The sequence below is a fragment of the Paralichthys olivaceus genome, chromosome 3 (assembly GCF_024713975.1).
Source record: "Paralichthys olivaceus isolate ysfri-2021 chromosome 3, ASM2471397v2, whole genome shotgun sequence".
In the NCBI taxonomy this organism is placed as follows: domain Eukaryota; kingdom Metazoa; phylum Chordata; class Actinopteri; order Pleuronectiformes; family Paralichthyidae; genus Paralichthys; species Paralichthys olivaceus.
This window is the reverse complement of record NC_091095.1, coordinates 8044995-8069361: the sequence shown is the minus strand read 5'-3', so window position 1 is coordinate 8069361 and position 24367 is coordinate 8044995. Positions and strand designations below refer to the sequence as shown.

Genomic DNA, 24367 nt, shown 5'->3' with positions numbered 1-24367 from the left:
CTGGCACATTTAGACAAACAGGATTATTTGATTCTATTGTGACTGGAAACAAGGTTGATTCGAGTGGTGAGTGAATAAAAACAGCAAAGTTCCTGGCTGGAAAAACAAAACGCTGAGAGACACTTGAGTGTTATCATCTCTCAAAGGTTTGTGCTTCAGTCATCGTCAACTCGGGATGATTTGTGTGGTACCCAAAACTTGCAACAGAGTGAGAGCTCCTAGTTTTTTTTCCTGCTCTGAGTCTTGGCCTGAACAGCTGAAGTCAACCAGTGCACTGAATGTCATTCAGACATGTTGTGCATTTGCTTCTGTGACAAAACATCATCTGAGCAGCCTGATTTACTGGATATGGAGTTTTTATCAGACGAGTAGAAACTTTCACACTCATGAAAAGCTCTGTTCTTCTGCTGGTATGATTCCTGTTGGGATAATACAGAGCAATAATGTCCCAATACATTTACTGCTGATGGACACAGACACTGGAGACGATATATAACAGGAAGAGGTTACAGGATATAGAATGCAATTGAACAAATAACTTTGAGACATTATACATTTATGTTGCTGGGACTCCCAGGTCCCAGGTTTTGGATGAGAGGTGAAACGTCTTCAAGAAACTAAACCAAGTCTTATTGACCTTTTTTTTTGGCACTTTGATATACAATGACCTGGATGACTGAGAATCTTCACAAACAAAACTGCTGGGCATTTATTTTGTTATTTTCTGATACAAGTATTTAAAAACTGAACAATTAAGTGATAAAACATGAAAATAATCTGTAAAATAATGTGTTTTTAAATAAATACGTATCAGTAGAATCCAATGTTTTACTTAAACAGACAACTTGAAAACAAGCACCACAATCCCTCATTAAACCCTGAATGTCTGTAATTTTTACCATCACTAAGCTGTTTCTTGTGTGTTACATGACTCCCAGCACAGTGAGAAGGTGTGACGGTCAAAAATGTATCATCCGATCATTTCCACAGTGCCTCTGCCCTGGTTACCCATCATCCACTTCACTCCCATTAGGTGAAGCTGAGTGGAACCCGCTCCTCGGTGAGGGTCCTCATCAAATTGCTGGTTTTCATCCACCTACCACTCTTACACAAGGCTCTTCACTCACACTTATTTCCACAGAAACTCATTCATGCAGCGACCACATGCCGCGGGAAACAATAAGCAATGAACCTCAGTATTCTGCGGTGCTCAAGTGGTTGTCATGTCACAGACTCCAAAAAGCCCATCTGAAACCATACGATGAGTTATAGTCGCAGGAAATGTTTCACTTTGGTAAAGGTTGATATTGAATATCTGCACCACTTTAGCACGAGAGAGTCAAACATGACGAGGATAATTTCCACTGATTTCAGTTACAGCAGTTTGAAAGATCTCTATTGTTGTCAAGCATCATATGACTTGCAAAACATTTGTTAATTCTTCACACCCATATTAAGACCCTCTTGTGCTCAGAACTGGCCTAAACACAAAATGTGATTCCTTTCTTCAAGTCAAATGATGACTTAAGCACAGCAAAATAATTCAAAGCATCTCAAGAATCTAATTTCATTGTTGTGCATATGAATACACTCAGTTAGCAGTTTATTAGGTACACCTAGCTTAAACTTATGCGGTCTGCTACAACAGCTTTAGGAGAAATCCTCCTTTCGTGAAGGCTTCAATGTTGAGTTTGTGCTTAAGCTGTGTTAGGGAAGTTTTAATTCAACTTTATGGTCATTTTGCAGGCTGCAGTTTGTAGTGCGGTTGATTTGTAGTGTTTACATTTACATTTTTCATCATCAGAAATGAAAGAACTACATGTCCTTTATCTTACTCCCTCTTTGTTTTACTCTCACCCTGTTTTTCAGAACAAGGCGACTGCTGGTTTTATTCAGTGACTTATTTCATCACAGTTATCCTGCTGTGCTCTTTCACCATTTTGTCACTGATAAATTCTCCAGCAGTCTCACATTAAAGGTCAAAGGGCAGAGGAGGCACTGCTTCCACTAGTCAGCAAGGTAATCTCTCATTCCATTATCTGTCAGGACAGAGGTCCCTTGTGCTATTCAATATACATTCCAGAAGATAGACATGATATCAAAAATGTGACTTAAATTTGATAGAACGTGGTGTGACCTTGGGCCCAAAATCAGAGTTTTCATTTTCCAAATAAATCCTTGTGAATAGATAGGCGCCATGACAAATAGAATAGTGGTGAATGATATTCTTTTAATATAGAAATATCTTATCAATGCAAATCAGTATATCATCCTTTTCAGTTAATTGATTTATTCTGTTTGCTGTAAAACTGTTATAGCATTATATCATATAGCAACATTTATTGCTATATGAGGTCCAATAGTCTAATGCTGAGTTTAATATGGTAACATTTAGTTGTCATATTAGAGTTTGAGTCATTTCATCACATTTATGACAAATTAGTTTGGGTTAAAAAATGCATTACATTGTTCTGTAAAATCTAATTTCCTTGCATTGGAAAACCATGCATTCAAACCCCCTAGTGACAAATGCTAAGTCATATCTGGGTTGTTTTTGACTCTAATATCAATTCACAGGATCACAAGATATGAAAAAGTATAAAAGTACATCTGAGAAATTGATTCCAGCATGTGCTGTGATAGTACCTCCATCGCAGAGTTACTGTATAACCCTGTTGTTGATTTGTGTCAGGTGTAGTAACCAGTAACCCATGTTCAGTGTCAGACCTGCAGCCAACTGAAGTCAGAAAGCAGTTTGTGACACATACGTTGACTAATTATCAATATGGGTTAATATGTATTACACTGTTACTCAGTGGATGTGAAACCATTGGCTCAAATTAGGGTGGATCTCCTCTGGCTTGCTGTATTACACACAGTAGGAAGAGGGCGCTGTTCTTTCAGTGCAGTCTGTGGCTTTATGGTGTCATGACAATTGTCTCAAATAGATGAGGCAAGATTGACCTTCGTGACAGCCTCACCTCTAGGTCTTATGCCTTTGGACCTGTATTGAATCGTAGCATTAACTTATATCAGATGTGAATTAAAACATGTGAGTCAAACCTTGAATCTGCATGAGTCACATGAGGATAAATAACTAAAGTTGGGGGTATATTGGCAGCTTTATACCCAAGGGACAAGTCTGCTTAAAGCTAAAAAAGACATATAGACATCGTCTTGATTGATGATTACAACCCAACAGCCGTTTCAACATAAGTTAAATTTGTCTTTGAGTAGAGGACAGTTACTGATGATCCAGTGGATAATAACTGAACCATCATGACATTGCAGTCTCCTTCTCCTGCTCTATTTTGAGTACAAAGTAGAGACCTGCCATTTTCTTTTAGGAAATCTAATCATATCACATATGTATGTTTTGACGGACTTGGGTCCCAGTGGAGAGTCTGTTGTAAATCTTGACATATTGATGTGTGACCTCATTTTGTCCTTTACAAATGATATTAAAGAGATAACTACAAACAAGAATGCCTACCAGACAAACATGACACTGAATGAGAAGGTAAATTCATTCTGACACTCATGATTCCCACTTGGAGCTCAGTGAAAGCATGGGGAATACAACTTAAAAAACATATATTCAATAATGTTGTGGAGTGAGCTACACATTGGTCTTAAACCACTATATAAATAGACAACTTACAAATATCATGGTCTAGTTTTGAAATATTTTTAATGAACATATCTTCTCAAAGACCTTGTGAGTAAAGAAAGTCAACTTTACTTTGTGCCTGATGTATGAGCCTGTGAAAAATGTCCTACTTCTTAGCACCAGCACAATGTTTTTTCCAGCTGCAGAACATTTTGTCACTAAATCTCACATAACTTGGAAGCAGGTATTGTTGAACCGTCAGGAAGTGTTGAGTGGTTATTTAATAATAAAAAAGAGAAATGTAGCAGAGGTATAGTTTTTCTAACACAATATGAGTTTTCCTCTTTTGTAAAAACAGAGTTTTACATGAAGAATGAAACCCTTGATGAAAATAAATCAGTCCTTAATCACATTTTTGTTCGAGTAGGCTGTTAAATTGATTGGGGATTAAATCAGAGACTCTAATATGCTGTAGTTAATACATTTAAAGCCATTATTGTTTGTCATCTACATTTAAAGTAAGAATGGTGGGTTACTAGAGTATCAGAAGCACTATTGGCAGAGTAGGGTGGGTGTGACTGCAGGGGGTGGGGAGTGAAGGTGTTATTTATGGATATTATGGCAGACAGCCCCTGTATAATGCTGGCCACAGGTTTTCACAGTGGGGGGTGGTGGACCTCTCCAGGGGGTCAGCAAAGAGTTTCAGGAGAGGATAAGTTGATGGAAGTGAAAAATATTGTATCAGTTTTGAAAATGAGATTAACCGAAAAGATCAGAAAGATGAGAATTGGCTCATACAAGAAATTGAACTCATTTTACATTGTTCTCTGTGTGCTTACAGAGAAACAGGCATACAGCATGAACAAGGACAATAAACTGAACAAATAAGTAACAGAATAGTACAATTTATTTTAATTATTGTGATTGATGGCCCAGACTGTTCTATACAAGTAAAAGGAAAGTAGGAGCGCATGCAGAATATTGGAAACACTAATGTCCAGCAACATAAAAGTATACACCATGAGATTCATAAAGAAATTGTCTAATGAAATCAATGATACATATGTAGACTGGGGATTGATCTGTGCATTGAATGCTATACATTTTATTTAAAGTGGGATCACTTATAATGTGTGTGATTTGTTTAAAGTGATAGTTCAGAGATACAGTAGTTTTGGGACTTAAACTGTTTTTACCACTTTGTAATAAGAAACTGTTTGAGGAAAGTATTTGTTTTTTGGTTTGATGATGATGTCTGAAGTTATGCAAAAATAACAAGGTAATCTTTGTGATTACTGAGTGTCTAAATAAGAACAATTGAAATAATTATGATCGCACAGGCATCTAGAAAATTGAGCCAAACAAGGCAGGTAAATTAGGTGGAGTGAGAACAGGTCCACAATCACAGACTTTATAAAATCCATGGTGTTGGTTGGTCATCCTTACTAATGCAGTGTAACCTCAACTTGTGCAGAAACCAGAAATCCCACCATGGTTTCTTGAGAAAATTATTTTTGTGTGATTCTTAAAAGTGTTTGGGAGTCAAATCAAGCCTTTTCCCCACAACTTTGTGTGCGACACATAAAGTATGTAATTTGTCACCAGACTGGATGTGTGCAAAGTTTCCTGAGTATTTAAAGCATATTTAGGATGTCATAAATGTTGAAAGATTGAAAATAATAAAAATGCAGGGTCCTTGCCCCACTCAGTGCTCAGGGCCTAATCTTGAGGTCTTAAAACTAGAGTTTGACTCGATAAATCCGGAACCACCAGGCGGAGGGAAGAGGACCAGTGAGAGCTGATATATGAAAGTACTTGAAGTGGAACAAATTTCAAACAAATTTTGAATTAATCAAAATGTGTAGAGCCAAATAAAATGGACCAAACCTGGAGCTGTACAGACCCCTGGGCAGTTGCCTGCTTTGTCCAGTTGTTTGGCCACGTGCTAAATTTCTTTGTCTTGCAAAATACATCACATCTTGTCCATCACTGTATGGCACACTGGTGCTTTACTGCCGAGGACAAGGCCAGACTGCAGAGCATCAATCGCTCCGCCGAGAAGGTGATCGACTGCAACCAGCCTCGCCAGACCAGTGACAACAGGGTCAAATGAGTTCTTAGGTCTGTTTGTTCAGGCCCGGGCCCCAATCACTTCACTGCATTAATGTGCTCACCTGTGAAATCTGAACTTTCTGTGGTCAACAACATTCATAACCTGCATACTAGAAATTGTGAATATCTATTGTTCATATTGCACATGTCTTTTTCTAGTGTTTTTTTCGTATTGTTTCTTATTTTTATATTTCTATATTCATGCTTCCACAAACACACCACAGCAAATTCCTTTTGTTGTGCTTGGCAATAAACCCCGATTCTCAATTTAAAGGTCAGGTTGTAAGAAGCTTTACCTGTTCTTAATTGTTCAGCTGTTCATCAATTATTTTTGTTGGTCATAATAATAATAACTCTATTTATAGAGCACTTTTCAAAGTAGCAAAGGGCAGCAACATAAAACAGAGCACTGCAGAAATGAGACATTGTTGAGGCTGTTTGCTGCAGGTTTTCCTTGTGAAAGTCGTCTCATCTGATATGGACGCTTATTAAAGTGTTTGATAGAAGGACCCGAGCTGCTCCTGTGGGGTGAAAATGAAGTAAATGGGTGTGATGTCCCTTTAAAGGCTGATGCCCCCCTGCAGCGTCGTCACTGCGCAGAGCAGTTTGAACCAAAAAGCGGAGTGACCTTCCTCCGCTCTCAGTCTGAGAGGCGCAGCACTGAAGCAATAAGCCGGTCGCAGCTCCCGCACTCAGCCGCATTAGCCTCAGAAATGAACAACAACTTAGTCGGAGATGAAGTCGGGTAAGATGCGCTTATTAAAGCCTCCTGCTGCGGAGGCGCCACACCGTAAAAACGCGTTGTAACTCACAGTCGCTGCGCTCTGCGCTCCGAGCTGTCATTTGACAGCTAACGCTAGCTAGCAGGCTAAGCTAGCTGTAGTAACTTAGCTAGCCCGAGGAAAGACGGGCAAACTAAAAAGTGAAAGTAAATCATTGAAGTCGCTCAGTTGTTGGTGTTTATGGAGGAAAAAGCCACGTTTGTCTCCGGTGCTGTCCCTCACCTTGACAAGGGGAGGTGTGGAAGTGCGGTGACTTATTTCAGTGTTGTTTGCAGTTAGCTCGCAGCCGCTGGGTTAGCTTAGCTGACGCTTTGCCAGCGAAGCGAAAGTCTCCTCTTCTCCACTTCGCCGGAGCGAGGACATTTAGCGGGCACAGCCGGAGGATGGAGCATCTGACCCCCTGCTCCGGTCGCAGCCACCGCGTTTATCAGTGATGTGTCCCAGCGCTCACCTCAAAGGAACGTGTGTTAACTCGTTAGCTTGTGCGATACCAGCGCCTTTTAAACTGCCATTAAACTTCCAGCTGCCGAGTGCACCGGTGCGCATGCAGGGAGCCGGGCAGCCGCTCTCCTCTCCTCCGCTCTGAGGGGGTGACACACCGGGCTGGTGACGCCGGTGGAGGACTGTGTGTGTGTGCGGGGGGGACTGCTGCAGCTTCTGGGGGCAGCTCAGTGAGGTGTTCGCCGTGGCTCTGTCCCGCAGTGACTTACGTGGCAGGAGGTTCATAAAAAGACCTTTATTGTCGAGGCCATTTCAGCCAATGTTGCAGGACTGGATCTGAATATGAGTCACAGTAGACGGGTGTTTGAACTGTGGCTGTGTGGAGCTCTCCTCATGCTGCAGCAGCTCGGGAGCCAGCGATGCCTCGTGTTGTGTAATATGTGTAGTTGACTGTTTAGTCAGCTGGAGCTTTGTTATGGTTCTGAAAACTGCAATCTTATCCACCGAGAGCTCAGAGATTTCCAGTCCCCGGTTAAGCGATATGTGTTCTATGGTTTTGTGTGAGACATTACAGTGATGCTTGTCTGGCAGTTCATGAATTACTCAAAGTAATGATCAATGACTAACTGGATTTATCATTTATCTGCTCTTCCCAGGAAACTTTTTGTGGGTGGATTGGACTGGAGCACCACACAAGGTAAGTCACACCCGTTTTAACCTGTGAAGGCTCACCCACTTCATGTGTCGACTAATTTTTAATTCACAGGAATTTCTCTGGATGCCTGTTGTTAGCTTCACTGTTGTCTCCAGGATGGGCAGTTGTTCATGGTCTTGTTTGGTGGCTGAGTTTGAATAAACCCTGCAGATTGTCAGGTCACAAGTGGGTATCACTTAGCTGCACAGTACATGTACATTTGGATGATATTAGTCATATCAGATATTAGTATTTTTTTGCCTCTGCCTAACATACACAGTGAATGGTATTAAAGTGAATTGTTGTTTGATTTTAAAATAAGGGTGTGTGACATGGTACCTGGAAATAATAGTGATGATGTTCAAGCAGACGAAGATAGTAATTTTTTTTGTCATTCTTATCGTAAGTCCTGGTTTAAAGCATTGTTTCGTTTTATTTAAAGAAAATACTAATGACACAATAACATGGATGTATTTAAAGCAAGTGGTTGATTTTGTAAAACATAATTGTGCCGTGTGGAATACCATGTTTAAATTCACTAATGCCGGTCACATACCATCAGTGCAGTTCTGATAAATGTGTCGCCCTAAGCAAAAGATAACAACTAACTTTTTTACATCCATAATTACACAAAGTAGCACATGTTGTGCGATGAAATAGATGCACTAATATAGCCCAAAAGTTGTGTATTAATGTTAATAACCTATCAAATTACTGTATTGACATTATCAATATCCCGAGTTAAAGTGAACAAAATCATAATCCCTGTCACATTTCATAATTACTGATCATCTGCAAACCACAAGCATCGGTGGTAGAGTCTACATTATAATACATCACGCCTGTGTATGCATCTCTCATTCAGAGCCGTCCAGAGTAGGTTTAGTCTGTTTTAAGCTTTTTTTTTACTGGTTCATGCTCAGCTGGCCATTGTGTAACTTTGCAGAAGGGTTTGTCCATGTTAACATTGAGATCTGAACCACAACGCTGTGTTACACTGAGCCTGTTTCCCGGCCGATGCCCTGGGGCTTTCTAGCAATGAGAAAAGCAATTACGATAACCCTCTCCAAAGTGACTCCTCGTTTGTTCAAACTTGTACGCTCATCTCCATGGGCGTGTGCAGGCATTGCTGTAGTTGGTTGTACGTTTGGTGCTATGCAAGATGACAGTGGGTCATTGCTTGCTCTGTAGCAGTGTCAATATGTGAGCAATTGTTTTCCTATAAAAACATTGATATATTTAATATATCTATCAATATATAAAATATATATCATATTAATATATATATCCAATATTCTGGCAAAAGACAAAATCAAGGTCACTGAATGACTGTTCACAGTGTATCATTGTTGTCAGTTCCAGTTGTGGTGTAGGTTGCTGAAGATATTTTCATATTTACATTTTTTTGTATTGATAGTACGAGTGCCGTAGATCATCACTTCTTTGTATTCAGGAGCCAAAGTGGGCTGAGTTAAATATTTGATTAACACATTTGCAGTATTACTGTATAATTCTGTGCTTATTGTTGGTGGCTGTTTCTTTCTCTTCTCAGAGACACTTAGAAACTACTTCTCACAGTATGGGGAAGTAGTAGATTGTGTCATCATGAAGGACAAAACTACAAATCAGTCGCGAGGCTTCGGCTTTGTCAAATTCAAAGACCCCAATTGTGTACGGACAGTGCTGGAGACAAAGCCACATAATCTTGATGGAAGAAATGTGAGTATTTAAAAATCAAAGTATCAGACAGTCACATCAATCTGAGTCATCTGCCAACGCTTAACTGTGTCGTCATCCTCAGTAGTTAGAAGTTATTCAAGGAGAGTTTCGGTTTTGATTGTAAAGGTTGTACTTGCCTGCAGCCAATAGTACAGACGATGAAGACTGACATTTGCTTGCCCAACAAGACTTCCCTGTTCAAAGATAATTAGCAATATTTCCAGCAAAGGCTTGAATTCTCAAAGACGGCTGAAAAGAATCAAAGTGTTTCCCTCTCATTTGATATTTTGACTGAGGCAGAGAAAGACATGAACTTTGGCCACATATTCTTATGAATCTATGTCCTTACCTTGTTGTATATATATATATATATATATATGTATAATATACTCAAATGTAAGTGCGAATATGAGCATTTTAAGGTACCTTTAATTTGAGAAAACGTTTTCTCTCTCTCTGCTGTCAGATTGACCCGAAGCCATGCACTCCCAGGGGGATGCAGCCTGAAAAGTCTCGAACCAAAGAGGGCTGGGTAAGAGGAATCTGATTTCTTATGGGGAAGGCAAGGCTAGGTGTTTCTGCTGGACTAAGGCTAAAAGTCCTCAGTCTCACCAATCCCTCCTCCTCATGAGGTCGAATTCAGGAATCTTGAGCTTCATTAATGAAACCACTCTGACTTGAATCTTAATTTTATTTTCAGATATTTCGTTTTTTCTAAAAATCACAATGACAAGCCGTTATACCCTTGAGAGTCCTTGAAATTAGTTTGGGGCTTTGATAAATCACAGAAGCATTTAAGAACGTACGACTTGTATCGACCTCTATTTGTGACCAAGGGACTGCAATAATTCCAGCAGATCTCTGTTAGAGCATACACTAGCCTGGTATTGACACATAATGACGTCACAATTTCCCAGATGTTGATAAAATGACTCATGAGGTTGTCATGAATTTTATCTTTGCATTATTTCATTTAGATGCTGCAGTTTTCTTGATCTTGAAGTTAAGATATAATATTTTGTCCTTGCAATTGTCTTTTCTTTATTAAAACAGCAAAAACACATACATACAGAAAGTAAGCTATTGTGGTAAAAAATAGCTTTCAGCAGTGCACATTTTGTCAGGCAAAAATCTCTGCACCAACTTGGGCAATTTGTGGGTCGATCAACAATGCTATCAATCCCCTGCAGCTCTATTATAGTAATTTTGTCCCTTTGGGCAGCCAAGGCTTTTGTTATTGCACCGCTGCTGTCATTAAAACATTTTTTTAAGTCACATATTTGGCTGAAAGCACAGGCTTTGTATGTGAGATGCTTTTATAAATGAGGCTCTCTTCCTCCTACTGGAACTCCTTTCACTGAGTTTAAGTCATGTAGTTGTTACTGAATGTTTTACTAACAAAGCAGAAGACGTAATTGGTAAAAATGGTTGTAGGCAGCATCAAGCCTTTATAGCACAAGTGCAGTGCACAGCAATGCTCAGCCGTAGAGAGTAAGTGGAGGAAGCCGTGTTCTCTGATCTGTGGAGACCAGTGTTTGCATTGACATGACATGTTAAGAATTATACCCCAGGGCAAGAGGAGAACCTAATTTCTTCTGCACTGTCTGAATAGATGATGGCTAACTGGCTCCCTCTCAGAGTGATCCTTTAACAGACATTGAAATCCATACACTCCTTGTTTTCTTTCAGAAGGGCAGCAAAGCCGATAGCAATAAATCAAAGAAGATATTTGTAGGTGGAATCCCCCATAACTGCGGCGAGCCTGAACTCAGGGACTATTTCAATAGATTTGGAGTGGTGAGTATTGCCAAGCACACAATGCAAGTCAGTTCACATCTTCATTAGAGACTGCTTGAATGGGTGTGACATTGAACAGGGTCAATACTACTGTATAAAAAGGTTGTGGGATTGTAATAGGAAGAGTATTTATTTGACCAAATTAAGGCTGAATATTTTAATTGGAATAAAAAGGTATCCTGCCTGGTTTTCTAAATGGAGCCACTGTTTCCCTTTGTCCCATTCAAGGTCACAGAGGTGGTAATGATCTATGATGCGGAGAAGCAGAGGCCCCGAGGTAAAAGCTGATCCCGTTTTTCTTCTCTCCCCTCCCCATACCTTACCATCTTAAATCTCATGACAAACTCTTCTGGCCCAAAGAGAAAAAAACCCCTTCAGCCCCAGATGTTCAATTCAATTAAACACTGTAACCCTTAACAGCAATTTTATGTATGGTAAAGGCACACAATAAAACACAAAATGCAATAAAAGCATGCCGCAGAAACACCGACAAAGTCGTTACAGCGGACATTAACTGAAGTGAAATATATATCACTCCCAGGTCAAGAACATTAAATTCTTTAGCAGGCTTGATGGCCGTACATTCAGTTTATGGTTCTGCTACAAAATTGTTCAGTATTACATATAATTTGTTCACATAAAACATTAACAGATGGTATCATGCCGTGTCCTACCTGACCTTGTGGGACAATTCCAGTCTGTCTCTTACACACATTTCTACTTGGTTTCTTTTTTCTCTGGAAATAAATCATTCTCAAGGCACATTTTTCTCAAACCCATATTAACATACACACATTGACAGACCACACCCAGTCAAATTTTTCCACATTTGTTTCCACATTTCTCAATTTTGTTGTTGAATAATTTAGAATAATTATGAATAATTTTCTGTTTCGTGACTGATTATTTAATTAACAATTTCAAAATAAACCTTATAAGAATAAGGGATGCCACTTTGTCCCCACACCAGTATCAATAAAGCAGATTACAATACAGCTGCAAATTATTTAAGATATGATCTTTTGGGGAGTTGGACAAACTAGTGCAGTGCCCATTCCAAACATGTTTTCTTTCTGGAACTGTAAAAGTGACCTGCAGTAATTGAGCAGACTCAGTCCAGATGAAGTGCCACCTCTACTGCACAAAGAGCTGGTCACCTGTTTATTTACAGTTCTGTGAAGCTCGACTCTGAACGCAGAACCCCAAATGTATTGGGTGTACAAATTGCACCAAACTGTTACTCTGCTCTTCCTTGGGCCTTTAAAATAAAAAAGTGTGAAGCCAATAAGATGAACTTTTTCGAGATTCAGTATGTGCTCCATATACACACAGACAGATTGCTGGATTTTGTAGATATATGTAGATTTTTCAATACTAGAAAATCTTTTCACTAAAACCAAATCAAATAGAAGAAGTTTAATTGGAAAGTTGTAAAAAGCAGTTCTTGGATGCAAGGAGACTCACTAACTGAAGAACAAAAAGTAGGCGCTCCAAAAAGACACAACATGCATCTGGCATATTGAGAACAGTGTCAGTATCTACGGGAATATTTGTCCTTCACAGAGGCCGGTTCCATCGCGGTTGCTGAAGGTGATTATAATTAAAAACTCTTATCTTGAAAACAAATGGAATAATTAAAATGTTTTACGTGTCCTTTCGTACTCCAGAAATCTTTTCAACATGATTCCTGACAGTAGCGGTGACGGACATTAATATATCAGAAGAGTTTGTCCAGATAAATCCTAAATGTATCATGAGTGTCTGACATGTGCCGACACTTTAAGCATGGATGGCCTCACTGGGAATCAGACCCCTGCCACCGGCAGTGTTGGTGTCAGACTCTGCTTTCTGAGTTACAGTCACAGCTGTCTCATCTGCCTTTGTCCTACATAGCCATGATGTGTAGCCTGCTCTTCCTTCCAAACACCATACATTCTCTGTTGGGAGAAACCCAGAAAAGTTTGTCATTGGAATTTAACATGATGTATTGCATCTGTAACTACCATTACATAATCTTTAATAGTATAACTAATTTCTTTTTACTAAAACCATTAGTCTTTGAACATTGGTGTAAGTTTTCTTTACCCAGATTTAGACGTACTTGATACATTTATCTTAAACAACATAGTATGTGTTTTCCCATATGTAGAAAGTTAAGTATTTTTGTAAGTAAGCCCTTTTCTACTTTTCTTTCTTCTGTCCCCCTTCTCCTTGTGAATGGTTTGACGTGATTAACTGTGTCTCTTTAAGATTTGTCTTTTCTCCTTTAGGTTACTGTGCATTGACTGGTAGCACAGAGGTACAGGCCAAATGTAAAAGCACTCAGATTTTTTCACTTGGCCACAATGGGGCGTACACAAAGTTGCATCAAACTGTTGACTGGGCTCAAGCTTAAATGTTCCCAGCAATTACAGAGTTTGATCAAGGTTTATCGACATGTTATGAAGTCTTCATTCTAAATCTGTGTGTATTCATCACAACCTATGTTCACTTGCATCCTCTGAATTTAAGATTTTAAGATTTTAAGATTTGGGGATATGGCCACATAATTGATTGTTGAATCAATTAATTGTCAATAAATGGTGAAAAACCACTGTTAGATTTTCAAGCATCAGATATGTCTGACCAACAGTCCACAAGCCACATTTATTAAGTTTACTGTAGAAAAGTAAGAAATCAGGAATATATTCACATTTGATTTTTCAGTAAAAAGATACTTGTGACTGTCACACTTTTTTTGCCAATAAATTAGGTCGATTGACGTATTACTTGAAAAGTTGTTGCATCCAGTCATATATTATTATTAAATTATTTTCCAGCTCCATGAGTAGTCGTCTGAATGATGGACGGTCCACATTTAGTTTCATTAGTGTGAAATTATTTAGAACCCACGAGTCTCATCTGTAGCTGATATCTGATTAGAGTCAATTATCAATTTCAGTGTCACTGAGTCAGTGTAACCAAGATATGTCAAAATTTAATGTGTCAACTTGGTTTTAAATTTAGATGAAGGACGGGTCAATGACAGATCTTATTTATAGTGATAGATCATGAGGCTGGGGAAACGCTTGGCATGTTACTATAGGTCTCCAAAATCTCAGTTGTCTCACAGGAGGTTCCGTTGGATTGAGGTTAAGTCCCCAAGTAGAGATGTGCACACAACCCAATTCTGCCACAGCTGAAAGTTAATCAAGTTGAAAGTAGATCACCGCAGCGCGAGGTGGCCTGGTAACACTGAAAAAGTTCTGTTACAGATTGAGTAGTTTACCGAGCAGTCGGTGCGGCTTCAATAAGAAATCTGTAAACTTTGGGCTTTGTGTTCTTTTTGATGAACGTTGTGTACCCCCCATGAAATCTCTTGAGCAAAATCAACAACTTGTCACTTTGGGGAACCAGTCATGGCCTATATCTTTGTGTTATTGTTGTGAACAATATTTTAATTGTCCATTTTAGGCTTATCCTGGCTGACTCAAAAGTAAAAATACTGAAATTGGGAAAGCTTGGAGAAAGCTTTAGGCATTCTACAGTTTGTGTTTCTCCATATTTTTGTGATGCATTAACAATGGCTGCTGCGAGTGTGTGCTCCAAAGCAATATACCAAGGGACAGATCAAGGTGGGGTTTGGATGAAACAGCATGAAGTAACACAACCTGGTATTGGTTCAATTGGCATTTATCAATGTTAGAGGGCAAAAGAGTGACTTCATTGTTCTGTGACATTTCACGTGAAATCAAACACTGCACCTGTCATTCTGCATGTTGAGCAGTTAAACACTCCTGTATCCTGTATTCACAAAATATTTCTCTGCACAGTAAAGAGAAGTTTCCCTCAATCCCTCCAGGCCTTAGTCTTGGATTTGTGTTGTTCTGCAAGTCTGCGACATCATCCGAACCCCAGGAGCCTCTTGCTCAGTCTTGACGGATCCTCACTCTGCTGGAGCCCAATACTGTTCTTCATCTTGTGTTGTCACAACCCCCCTGCTACCTTGATTCACTCTTGGTCGTTGGCTAGGTTTTGGATTTATTACTTTCGAGGCCGAACAATCAGTGGACCAGGCTGTCAACATGCATTTTCACGACATCATGGGCAAAAAAGTGTGTAGTTGTAGTTTTATTTTACCCTTAAGATCAAACGGAGGCTTGGGTGACACAGTAAGAATTGAGCCATGATGCTGATTCATTATGTTATATTCAGTGACTGTAATTGTACGGCGCAAATTAAGCATTTTAAATCATAGGAAAATCAGGCTGCTGACATGTCTCAACTTATTTTGCTCACTCTATTGCTCTCACAGTTTCTAAAGTTCACTAATGCTTGACAAATGCTGTTATATTACAGTTTGAGTTGTCACCCAAGGCTTTGTTTAAACTGACCACTCCTTTAGGATGTCTTCAGTGCAATAAATTGTACTCAAAACATTCAAATCAAACTGGTCTTTTAATGTGCCATTAAAATAATATTAAATTCTACAGTTAAGGCTGAATTTCACAGACTACAAATCACCTAAAGGATTGGTCTAATTCTGTTCTGTTTCTTTTGTTTTCTGATATTTTGTTGGCAGGTCACTTACACGTCAACATGTTTTGTTTTATTTATTAATTTCATTTTTTTTTTTAAATTTAAAAGAAAAAGCTCAACCCAGTGACCTCAGTCAAAGAATCTCCATACTGTGTCCCCCAGTTTTGTCAATTTAAAATCTAATCAGAAGTATCTAAAGTGCGGTTTCGGATCAGGCACAGTAATGTATGCAGTTCACTTAGTGTTGACTTAAACTCAGTGGCTGCACCAGATGGATGAGGTTTTTCAGCACAAAGACAATTCAGACAGTGTCAGGTAAGCTGTCCATCTGGGAAAAGACAATAAATTCACTATGGTGTTAGATTTAAACACACTTAATAACCTCCTGGCAAACACCACACACCTGCTGGCTCCTCAGCAGAAAAAAAACAGTGTTGTGTGTTTTGTGTTCATGCATCTTACAAAGATTGGTCCAACGCTTGGGTTTAAACCTTTTTTAAGTGCTCGTTCATTATCAACCCCAAACTAAAATACAGGGAAACCAGCAGAGAGACAGTAATGATTAGTGGGCATAAGAAAATTATCAAACACAGCGTAGTTAAATTCTCTCAGTCATATCATCATATGTCTCCTGCTTCTGTCCTCAATCTTAAAATGGCTGCGTTAAGTATCTTAAATATTTGTCTCCAAACACCGAAAACCTCTTTGTATATTTCAGCATTTATTTTTAATTTCTTATTTCTGGAGTCTTCTGTGCTTTTATTTGAGAGTCGACAGTAGAAAGATGACAGAACATAAGGGATATATATATATATATATATATAGTGTCAGGTATGAATTAGGGAATGATAACTAGCAGATGTCCCTGAGGCAGACGTGAATCATGGATGTTGTGGTTTCTGGTCAGCAGTTTAACAAACTAATATTTCAAGGACATTTTTTTCCCCAAAAATTAGCTACCAGTCACCCGTTAATGTGATGATAAGAAAATATGTCAGAACTCACCTCAGACATGTTAAAGAAGGATTTTCGTCATGTTGATCAAAGATATGGGAAGCAACACAAGATTTATTTTTATTTAAATGTCAGATTATTACAGTGGTGATCTCAATCCCATTTCCTTAGTAAATGCTTCAGACCAACCTGTGTACTCTCCAGTGTGTACTCGCCCCCCTTGACTTTGCCCTGGTTTTTCAGCATGAATCAAGGCTCAACTTAATCCATTGTTCTTGACTTGACATTACCTTACGCTGGGACTTGTGGGAGCCTGGGAGATATGAGTTACAAAATTAGAAATTGGAGCACATCAAACTGTGGAACAAATCCCAGTTCTGCTGTTAGGGACTGTGCAGAAGTCATGGTATCCATCACTCGTAGCTGTGATGCCCACGGGAGAAAGCGCTCAGGTAGCTGCCGGCGGCGGCGAGGCCACTGCCGGAAACATGTGCATGTAATTAGGTCGACAGAGAAGGAAGAGGAGGCTGGGGAAGGTGGCACCACCTTAAAGCGGGGAGGAATTTGCTATTCGTTTTCCTCCCGCAAGGTGACCCCAATAACTCAACCTCTCAGTCTATTTCAGGTTGGCTCCCCCTTAGTCTCAGCCTGTTTCTTTGCTCTGGTTAACTGCTGCTAGCTTTGCCTAGTTACAGTCAAGAAACTTTTCTTATTGGGGCAATTCATTTTATTATTGACTAAGGCATGAGACGTTTACATCGGACAATATATAAAACTGAAATATAAGTGAAGAAGTGGATGAATTAAGTCAGTGTCTGAGCTTTAATAAATTAACAGTGTAAAACAATAATCCCTTAATAATCCAAGTAGCATTTTAACATAAATATAAACTAAAAGAAACTTAGAGTCTTAATTATAACTTTAGGATATTTTTGATTTTGCTGACAGTATAATTCGACATTATATTGGTGTCTGTATCAGTCACTATTTTCTCACCTTTGACACAGTATGAAGATTCAGTTTTAGATAAAAAGACTGTTCATTTGTACTATCTGCATGTTTACTTTATATTCTGTTAGAACTGAGATACAGATTTCTCTCTACACCCCTCCCCCTCCAAAAAAACTTATTCTGATTAAAATAAAAATGAGATATTCTTTGTAAGCATTAGCTGGAGAAAGGTAAGTCATGACCTTCCATTAGATGTCTTTATCATATATAGGGCAATTAATTTGAGGAACATTTAGGAAAATCTATGTTTCTCAGGCACATCATAAAAAGCGACGATTAAAATAATTATCTGTTATTCATGTGTACTGTTTTTGCAATCTGATATTGGGTAATCTGAAATTCCTGCTTGAAAATTAGTACCTGAGACACATAGCTGTACATCTCTCCAGGCTACTCAGTAATATTAATTAACATAGCTGCCCCATATTATTCTGATAAACATAGAGTGAAAAGTTTTCAACCTGGCCCAAAATGTGAGATTGAATATCAGTGCTAGGAGAGGTCTGTCTAGGTGAGGGTCGTGCAGATCTTACACCGGTGTTGCCAAATGTGCCCTCCTTGTCCTTTGTCCAGGTGGAAGTAAAGAAGGCTGAACCTCGTGACAGCAAAGCTCCTGGCCAGCTTGGCCCTGGCCAGTGGGCACCCAGGGGCATCTTGAGTGCAGCTAATGGTTGGACAGCACAGCCTGCCCAGGGCTGGCAACAGCCATACGGGCCACAGGGTGAGTGGGAACACGTCCCAGAGCAGAGCGAGTGAGACTCTTTGTTCAGAGGAAAACCCAGTAGTAACTGTTTAAATGTGTTTAATCCTCTCCTCTAACATTAACCTTGTGCAGGGTGGTCACCGGTTGTTCTGTCTGAATTATGTGAACATTTCATATTTCAGGCGTCAGTATTATCCTTAGTCTAAATTTCTTTCTCTCTTTTTGAAGGAGTGTGGGTGTCGACCACTGGCCAACCCATAGGTAGGTGTTGGACCTCTATTTGACCACACACACAGCATATGTTGCAGAATAGTGAATTAATCAAACTGCAGATAAATGTGTTTGTGTGTGTGTGTGTGTGTGTGTGTATTTGTTTGTTTGCTTGTTTGCTCGTTTGCTCGCTTGCTTGCCATGTTATCTGTTCTTATCTCCAAAGGCTTGTGTCACAGAGAGGGCCTGCATTGAGGGAGGCCAATGGGCTGATGACAGTTAACAGCACGTGTTATCACTGATTCATAATGGCTGAGGCTGCTGATAATTTTCTATTTGAGACAGATGGCAGCCTTGAATGTATTCTGGCCTCCCTCTGCTATTGGTCAGGCTCGGTTTCATATCACCACCTCCGGGTCAACCTGCAGGACTCACTGCAGTGTCTGCCCTGTGTTCACTCAAAGGATACCTCATTGTCATTCAGCTTCAGATAGAAACCTTCAGATGCAGTTTTTAAACCTTTTGTCTTTGATTCAGCTTTTCATTAAAACCATAACAAATTGAAGCTAATGTGGTTTGGATACATCTGTCTTGCAACTCTTCATTGTTGTTGTTGTTATTGCCTGTCTGTTTAATTCAGGAACTGATCATATATGTGTAACATATCCAGATATTTACATAAATCATACATATTACCTAGTTCTGTTCTCTGTTGGAGAAGGCGGGTATGTACCTCCGTTGACTGCAGGCCGGGGAACACCCACACAGCCTCCATCACCTTTCAACGCATTCCTGGTCACAACCCCAGCGGGTGGCTTTGCTGCACCTCAGGGCTACCCTCAACAGGGCTACAGCACAGCACCTCAGTTTGGTCAGTAGTTCACGATGCACCCACTCATTACACTTTGCTGCTGCTTTGACATCACTACTAAGTGCTTACAGATAATATGGCATATGTGAGGATAACACTGTGAATTATCATGAGTTTCTTAAATCTGATATTCATGTATTTGTATTCAAAAGGTTCATGTAAAATGTGTAAAATTAATCCATGACAGGTTTTCTTGGCAGCTTTGCTCTTGCTGTGGACAGGGAGGAACCTCCATCTTATCAGACAGGGACAGATTGCTGAGTTTCATGAACTGCTGCTTAAAAAGAAGCCTTCATGGTGGATTATTACCTTGATCCAGTTAAACCTGTTAGCAGGCCAAGCTACATATATGTAAATCATAGACCAACAAACGTTTCAAAATGGGAAAGAAGTCCAGAATTATCTGTTTCAAGTGTGCTGACAGAGTAGGGACCATTGAATTTGGCAGCTGGTCCCTTCAAAATACGTGGTTGCCCAACTTTTATTCTTACAGCCAAAACTGAGATTAGATTTGGTGGATGAATTTAAATACCTACACTATTTACTGTTTTCAGGTGATAGTATGGTCAACCGGATTTTTTTTAATATTGAAAATACAACTGAATATATTATATATGTATATATATTTTGCTCAAGTCAATGACTTTGTGTCACAATTATTTAGTATTTTCCTGTTATAATGTACAACATTAATGAAATAAAGAAATTATCATTATGGTCAGACAAACTATCTTGTTCCTATCACACAGGTTACAGTTTCGGCACACCCCAAGCAGACCAGTATGCTCCACAAGTTCCTCCTCCACCCACCACACCAGGAACTGCTCCTCTGGGCTTTGCCCCCGCCACCACACCAACTCAGGACTTGAGCAAAGCTCCCACCGGGCAGCCCGACTTCCCTTATAGCCAGTATGGTAAGAAAAACATTGTGCACAGAACAGTTTGCTGCCCCTTTCTTTCCCATTTAATTTGAATCAACCCCTCAGCCCCTGCCCATCTCCCTCAATGATTAATGGTTGCAACTACCTCTTATTTAAGTTCATATTTAGAATCGTAAAAACAAGCAGGACCTCGCTCTTGGTTCCATTTAGCTTGAACAGCTACACATGCATACATGCTTCTTGCATACATGAACCCCTCTGCCTCTACCATAAAGATGCTGCTGAAGTTTCACCACATCCAGGAGTCCTCAGCAGGCATTTCCGTCAAGTTTGTCCAGCCTGGCTGTGGATTGGTAAAAAAACATTGGTAGGTCTTGGTAGGTTTGAATTAGATCATCCTGTCTTGCAATGTTTTTTTTTTTTTTTGCATTTTTATTTTCTTTTGATTTTATGGGAGTGCATCCCTCTCCTGACTGACTTCATTTATTTTACTTGAATCAAATACTCCTGTCTTTTCATTTCTCTTGCCTCCACCCCGTATTTCTCTTCCTCTTCCCCTTCCTCCCTGTCTGTGACTTTGCTGGTTTCTTTTCCTGGACTTGGCACGATCGCCATAAAAGAGCACCAGCATGACAATATTAGGCCTGTGTTATTTCTGGAAAAAAGGCATGTCCAACCCGCCAAGTTCCCGATCTAGGATTTTCAACTTGTCCTACAGTTTATTAGCTTTGCATGCTTGTGTGCAAAATGTGAATTTACCCTGGTGCCCTGTAGATATGTACAGATATTAGGCAAAGTCATTTTTTTAAATATGTCTAAGTAAGATTTACTTTTAGTCTTTGTGGTCTCTGAACTGGACTGTTAGTCTGGTCTAATATCACCTTTGGACTGTGTTGGGTCCCAATTATTGTTACTCAGCTGAGACTTGAAAATGAGACGTTTCATCAAGCCACTTCACTGAATGTAGATGATGATGTGCTTTATCAATTTCTATATTGAAAACAAACAGATGGGCAACATTTCCAGTGACACACTGTGTGATTGCCTAGAATAAAGACTCTGAGATCTGGAGGTTTCCAGCTTTAAACCAAACCAAAAGATAAAATAATGCGAAAACTAACCAGCATCCAGGGAAAAGGAACAAGCTTTGTCTTCATCGAACATTCACCCGTTCAGCAACATAATTACAGTCAGATAAGAGCGTTTGGCTGGCTGGTATTTTACCTCTGATTTGGCTTACAGCTACTTCACACTGCTGGAGCTACATTTAAAGCAGCCATGTGGTCGCTTTCAGTCACAACAGGTGTCCATCTAGCTTGTGCTTCTCTTCCATCCAGCTTTCTGCATTTAGTGTCGTCTGGCATTTAGTCCAGTGATGGCAGCACATAAATTAATCTAGAAATTTCTGGTCTACTTTGGAAAATTTTTGTGACGCGTATACAAGACATTCTATTCAGGAGGACATGCAGATCTGCTGGTGTGGTTGTGCTAGTCCCTGCTTTTATTTGCCATCTCATAATATTTTCTTTGTGTGAAAACATTCCTCATGTTTTTGGCATCTACTGGCATATCATGCGCATTTCACAAAATTTCCTGAGACGAGGCTGGCATGATTTTATACAAAGTCAGGCGTGCTAGCAGAAAGCTCACACACTCACACTCCATTTTGTTTTGACTTCCAGATGAAGCTGAGCAGTGCTGTAGTGCAGACCCAGTAACTGAGTGTAAAGCTCTTAAAGCTCAATAAGGGGGGAACTATGTAAAGTAGTCGGCCAGCAGTATCTGGGTTCAGTCAACCTGGTCTCCTCATCTCATTGATAGGCTTGGGTAACTACCCTCAGGACCCCTCTGCCTACGGACCAACGCGTCCTTCTCACAGTTATGGTCAGGATGAGCAGGGAGGATATAGTGCAGGTAGGTGCCAGCATCGTCTTCTCCAAAGAAGCATTTGTTAAGTCCTGTAGAGTTTATAGAGCTGCAACCCGGTCCTGCCTCTCTTCTTTTGCTCTGTGTTTAGTATTTTGCATGTACATTTTGCATGTACATACAAATTACTGTGTGTATCCTCTTGTATAGTAAAATGCAGCCAGAGAAATTTGGCATTTTGCGTTTGAAGCATGTCATCTCCCTCGAGGCTGTAGTTTTGCTATACCAAGACTGGCCATGTCCTCCTTTTTTTGTTTCCTCACTGTCCGCATTGCTTTGCTGATTGTAAAAGGATGATCTAATTGTCAGAGAAATCTGTTCATGGTTCAGTTGTCTCTGTGCATCAGCGCAGTCCATTCACCCGTTGTTTTTACCCCCTGTACTGTCTCCACATTGTAGCTCAAGGGGTGAGAAAGGAAAGAAGATTTAAAGAAGTACACGATGCCCGTAAATTTTCAATCTCTCTCTGATTCTTGTGTATGATGCTCCTGTCGGGACTGCTCCCTGTTCAGAGTTTGAGCACCTCAAAACCAATGCTTTTTCAAATTGTCTTTTCTTTCACTTTTTCTCCCTCTTCTCTTTCCACTCCAGTCATTTATAACTCTCTGTACTCCAGTATCTGTTGGTGACATTTACAAATCATAGTCTAGTTCTAAGAGAATATATTAATATGATAACCAATCACCAGCAAGATGCTGGAAAGATTTGGCTGCAACTGTGTTTTTTATCCAGTTAACAAGTCAGCCCTATTTCAACCACGATGTCCCTTTGGTTTGCACAGTTGCTGCTGCACTGTGGGATACACAGCATCTTTTACAGGCAGATTAGTTTCTTTCCCTGTATGACCATTGTCTATTTGCGCCATCTAGTGGTATAACTGAGGAACACTGTGTTCTCCACATCATTTTCCACTACTTAACTACAAATTAAAATCTAATTCCAATATTAACAATAATTTATGATATAATGTCACATCCCAGTACTTTCATGTGCTACAGCACATTTATTGATCATCAAGAATGAAAACGCTTACAAACATCAGACATGTACCAGTAAATATAACAGTGTGAGGGTAAATGGGTTTTTTCCTCATCATCAAACTTCTGAGTATTTTACACAGGCCACTTAATCAGTACTTTTAAAGGACTTAGAGTTTTCTGTAAAGACGTCTGGTGACGCTGACATTAAAACATTCTTCTCCCTGCTCCACCCTCCTTTTTGTTTTCCACCTCAGGGTACGGCCAGGACCTGACAGCCTTCGGCCACAGCTTCGCAGACCCCAACCAGCCAACGGCTTCGTACGGGGCACCGACAGCGCAGCCCGCCGCCCCCCAGACGGCCGCCAATGCGTTTGGCAGAGGGCAGAACCACAACGTACAAGGCTTCCACCCGTATCGACGCTGACTGCCACCTTTGGTTATGGGCGCTGTGTAAAGATGAAAAACAAAAACAACTAAAAAAGAAGAAGTCAGGGAAATGTTTGTTTTCGCTAAAAAGCTAAACTGGAGTCCTGGATCCTTCTATGGGAATGTTGAATACACACAGTTTGTGAAACGGGAACCTTTACGAAAGCAGGGATTCCAGTAAATTCTAAAGGGGTGTACTGAAACCCAAGTTTTTTGTTTGCCTAACTTAAGGAAGATTCAGCAGAAAGAAGCTTTTTTTCCCCACGTCCTACCCCATGTTTTATAGTAGAACTAAACTACTTTGCAATAATTTTGATTGTCTGGTCAAACACTAGCACAGAGACTATATGTAAAGAGACTTGCATATAAATATGTATATTTATGGTGGACACAAATGAAAACAGGGTCTCAAGTTTCCTCAGCTTTAAATTCTAGGGAAAAAATGTTTTTATTTTTCATTTGGTGAATTTTGTTTACTTTCTGAGCCTTTAAAGTTTGTTTAAAATGGAGATTATGAATATATATATATTATACACAAACTGTGCAATTTTTTAAAAAGAGAATTTTGTACGATAAATGTACACTTTGCTTGTTTTTTTATTTAAAGATGTAGACTTCCCTCAGGTGGCTGTTTTGGGTGCATTTTTTGCACTTATGCAAAAAGAAAAAAGGACAAATTATTACAAAAATAAATGTTTTATCGATACAACGATTGTCGTGGATGTTGATTCT

General features: G+C 39.7%; 1 protein-coding gene across 13 annotated transcripts; it reads left to right on the top strand.

Annotated features, from left to right (window-relative positions):
- The first annotated feature begins 6313 nt into the window (after positions 1-6313).
- On the top strand, positions 6314-24344 carry dazap1 (DAZ associated protein 1). 13 transcript variants are annotated; one of them, XM_069521794.1, is made up of 14 exons: positions 6314-6467; positions 7602-7642; positions 9192-9358; positions 9825-9890; positions 11048-11155; positions 11384-11432; positions 15167-15249; positions 18212-18359; positions 18570-18602; positions 19252-19422; positions 20172-20336; positions 20579-20670; positions 22125-22217; positions 23464-23860. In XM_069521794.1, exons 1-14 carry the CDS (start codon positions 6436-6438, stop codon positions 23479-23481), a joined length of 1266 nt encoding a protein of 421 aa, XP_069377895.1. In that variant the 5' UTR covers positions 6314-6435; the 3' UTR covers positions 23482-23860. The 13 variants fall into 13 exon arrangements, with proteins under 13 accessions (XP_069377895.1, XP_069377893.1, XP_069377904.1 ...); XM_069521792.1 differs by lacking the exon at positions 20579-20670 and having other exon boundaries at positions 11051-11155; positions 23464-24344; XM_069521803.1 differs by lacking the exon at positions 20579-20670 and having other exon boundaries at positions 19273-19422; positions 23464-24344.
- The last annotated feature ends 23 nt before the right edge of the window (positions 24345-24367 follow it).